Source organism: Triticum aestivum, unplaced genomic scaffold, assembly GCF_018294505.1.
Source record: "Triticum aestivum cultivar Chinese Spring unplaced genomic scaffold, IWGSC CS RefSeq v2.1 scaffold121850, whole genome shotgun sequence".
NCBI lineage: Eukaryota > Viridiplantae > Streptophyta > Magnoliopsida > Poales > Poaceae > Triticum > Triticum aestivum.
This window is the reverse complement of record NW_025242561.1, coordinates 1-3,086: the sequence shown is the minus strand read 5'-3', so window position 1 is coordinate 3,086 and position 3,086 is coordinate 1. Positions and strand designations below refer to the sequence as shown.

At 41.3% G+C, this 3,086-nt stretch overlaps 1 protein-coding gene across 1 annotated transcript; it reads right to left on the bottom strand.

Annotated features, from left to right (window-relative positions):
- Positions 1 to 7: 7 nt before the first annotated feature.
- LOC123176925 (S-(+)-linalool synthase, chloroplastic-like) lies at positions 8 to 1,125 on the bottom strand (the record flags this gene model as incomplete). The annotated part of the gene is made up of 3 exons (XM_044590929.1): positions 912 to 1,125; positions 294 to 666; positions 8 to 113 (listed from the first exon to the last, which is right to left on the bottom strand). Coding segments are annotated over exons 1-3 (648 nt in total), but the record flags the coding sequence as incomplete, so codon positions are not given.
- Between the last annotated feature and the right edge of the window lie 1,961 nt (positions 1,126 to 3,086).

Here is a 3,086-nt window from a genome sequence, read left to right as displayed (position 1 = left end):
GATATCTTGAGAAGGAGAAACCCTCGAGGATAGTCATGGACCACATGTACCATTTCAGAACTTGGTCCCTTGCAGCAGGAATTTCTTGAGACAATCCCAAATCCACCCACCATCTATGTGAAAATGAAGTTTTCATAGTAAAAAATCACCACACCTTTAATTGTGCGAATACATGAGCAAAAAAATATATGTTAATCTATTAATTCCAAGTGAGTTCTCTCTTATCAATATGCAGGTGGGTCAATGTCCGCAACAACTAATAATGGAAAGAGTGTATTTTATTATATTGATACCTCTTAATCTCTTGCATTTCACTCTGATGTTGCAACTTCTTCATCTGAAATTCTGCAAGTGCCAGCTTCTCAATTGCAGTGTGCCTAGTAGGCAAGTTCTGGAGGTAACTCAAATGATGCCTAGCCTTGTATTGCCTCAGGCTCACATGGTAGGGATGGTCTAGTGACTTCATCACATATCTCGCAAGGTTTGGCTCCAAACACTTAAGTGCAAATTTTAGGTGCTTGCTTGAGAATTCATTTGCCTTGTAGAGTGAAGCTTCTCCCATGTTGAGGTGTGACATGTCATGCAAGCTCAGCAACCCTCTAAGGTCTTTGCTATGCCTAAGGTTGAAATCACCATTAGCGTTTGTGAACTTCTGAAGAACATCGTCTGCCATACACCAACAAGAAGGGGTCTTAGGTGCATGTCATACATAATGAAAATAATACGTCTCATGAGAGGTGCTTCTATGCTACACAAGGGACTGTTCTTTTTTATTATTAAACTTGGTTACTCTAAGGCTAATTTATTATTAGCAAAATTATCACATAAAATCATCATTGACCAAATTGCACTCAAGTTTCCAAACTCGTGTGTTTATCTAACCCAACACACTAAACTAGTAATTTACTGACCTGCCGAAACATAATATCCAACTTCTCTCATCAGCCTTAAGGAAAGGGTTGCGTCAAGTAGATCATCACTATGGAGGAGATCCACAGACGAGTCCATTATGTTATCGATTTCATCCTGGAAATAGTGGTCAATGCAGAGGCGTTTGAGGTGATCAACCATGCTCAACATTCCTTTGTTGCTCTTCGGATGTTGATGAAGCAACGCTTGAACATTCAATAGACTTTCCTGGTATTGCACATAGAGCAAACTTCTTTTTAAAAAGAATACAAAGTCTAGATAAGTGCAATATATATCATATATTATTTGCATTCAACATTAGGCGATATCATAGGAAAATAGTGCATATAATGTAGGTTTATATTTTATTAACATAGTTCAGAAATTAACAATAAAACATAGAGATTGAAATTGTGCTCATTCCAGAAACATCATTAATTAATGGGACACACATTTTCTATGTCTCGCTGGTTCCTGAATAGAAGTAATTATTCGAAGTTATCTTGAAAAGGCAATCCATGAATTGCCAGACTGTGGTTAGAAGATTCTTGTGGACGGATTAAATTTTTGACTTGGTTTATACTACATGAATTTAGGGACAAGGCAGTATAATTAGCCAGAAAAAGGCACACAATCATTCATGCTAATTGCATTCAAAGTACATGCTAATGTTGCGGTCTATATATGTTTGTACCGTAAAAATATATACCTGGAAGTCAAAATCATCGGACAGCTCATGGGACACAGGCTCCCGCCCTGGATATATCACTGGCGAAGGGCGAAATAACCCACGGTTTCGGCCACTCTGGCCACCATTTCTGGCCACCGGCAAAGTCGAATGGAGCAATGGCGCGAAGGAGGATAAGGAGAAGCATACATGCGCAGCAGCCATCACGTGCTTGACTAATGTGATTTGCTACTGATCGGCTGATGTTGTAGCGTGGATGATATGGGATGAACAAAAGTACGTTGCAGGCTGCTGCTGCTATGTCTTGGGATGGATGGGGGATACGAGCAATGCATGCATGCCCTCCAGATTTATAGGGTGAGGAGAGGAGGCGAGGTTGCAGCCGCGTCGATCCTCCACCGAGTTGCGAGCCGTGTGGAAAATTTACTAAACGTCATGCATGCGCTAATCAGGTTTTGTTTTTCGTCTAGGGCTAGTGTACCATCCATACTTTGTCTGGAGAGTGCACCATGCATGCACCATGCACCTTGCTAACTCTGGACTCTGATGTCTAGTCTGGTCGTCGTTACGAGACAAATACCTATATTTGTGCACACGGTTTCTCCCTGCACAACTGGCAAGAGCCACACACGTAAGTACTCTATATACCTATATTTGTACATCCTGCCACGTGAACGTCTCGGTTTGGCACCTGGACAAAAGGGTCTGGCTGGTAGAGGGGCCCATGGGAAGGTCTGCCGATTGACCAGTTTTCGATTGGTTGCTGCCTGTCAAGCTCACAACAATGTACGTACGCCACATATTATAACCTACGTACTGAACCACTGCTGCCATTATCAACTTTGACCCCCAGCTGAACCATGCATGCACAGTAGCTAGCTACTAATAGAGCGGTCAAAAAACATTTACCCCACCAAATGTAACATGTGTGTACAACGACTGGTACAGCTGGCATTGTCTCGTGTGTAAGTGGCGCTTTCTCGAATTCTTGGGTCAAATTGTTATTATTTACTTTTGGTTTGTTACATACATAGAGTACTGTTCATCCACGTAAATTTGATGTTGAACGGAAGATAGACCGAAAAAGTAGAAAAGGGACAAAAAGGGTGGAGACTCGACTCACTCCGCAATGAGTCAAAGCTCTAGATCCAGCGTAACCCTCGGCACTGCTTCAATACCAGCAACCTACAGGAGGGACTTTTTTTAGAGGAGAGGCGTCACACCTACAGAAGCGCGAATATCCATTTCTAAGCCCAGTGAACCCGGTGAAAAGGAAATTCACAAAAATACTGAAACAATTTTTAAAAAAAATGATTGTTTAAATGGAAGATAACTTGGTGCGGGAGGTGCGCTCCAAATTTCGGATCATTTGGACATATGAGTAGCTCTCAGCAAAAAAAAATACAAATTGGGTCAGGAAAATAAGTGAACAGTAAACTTTTTCACATACCCTAAATTTGTCTTTTTTTCTAAGAGATACTCAGATGTG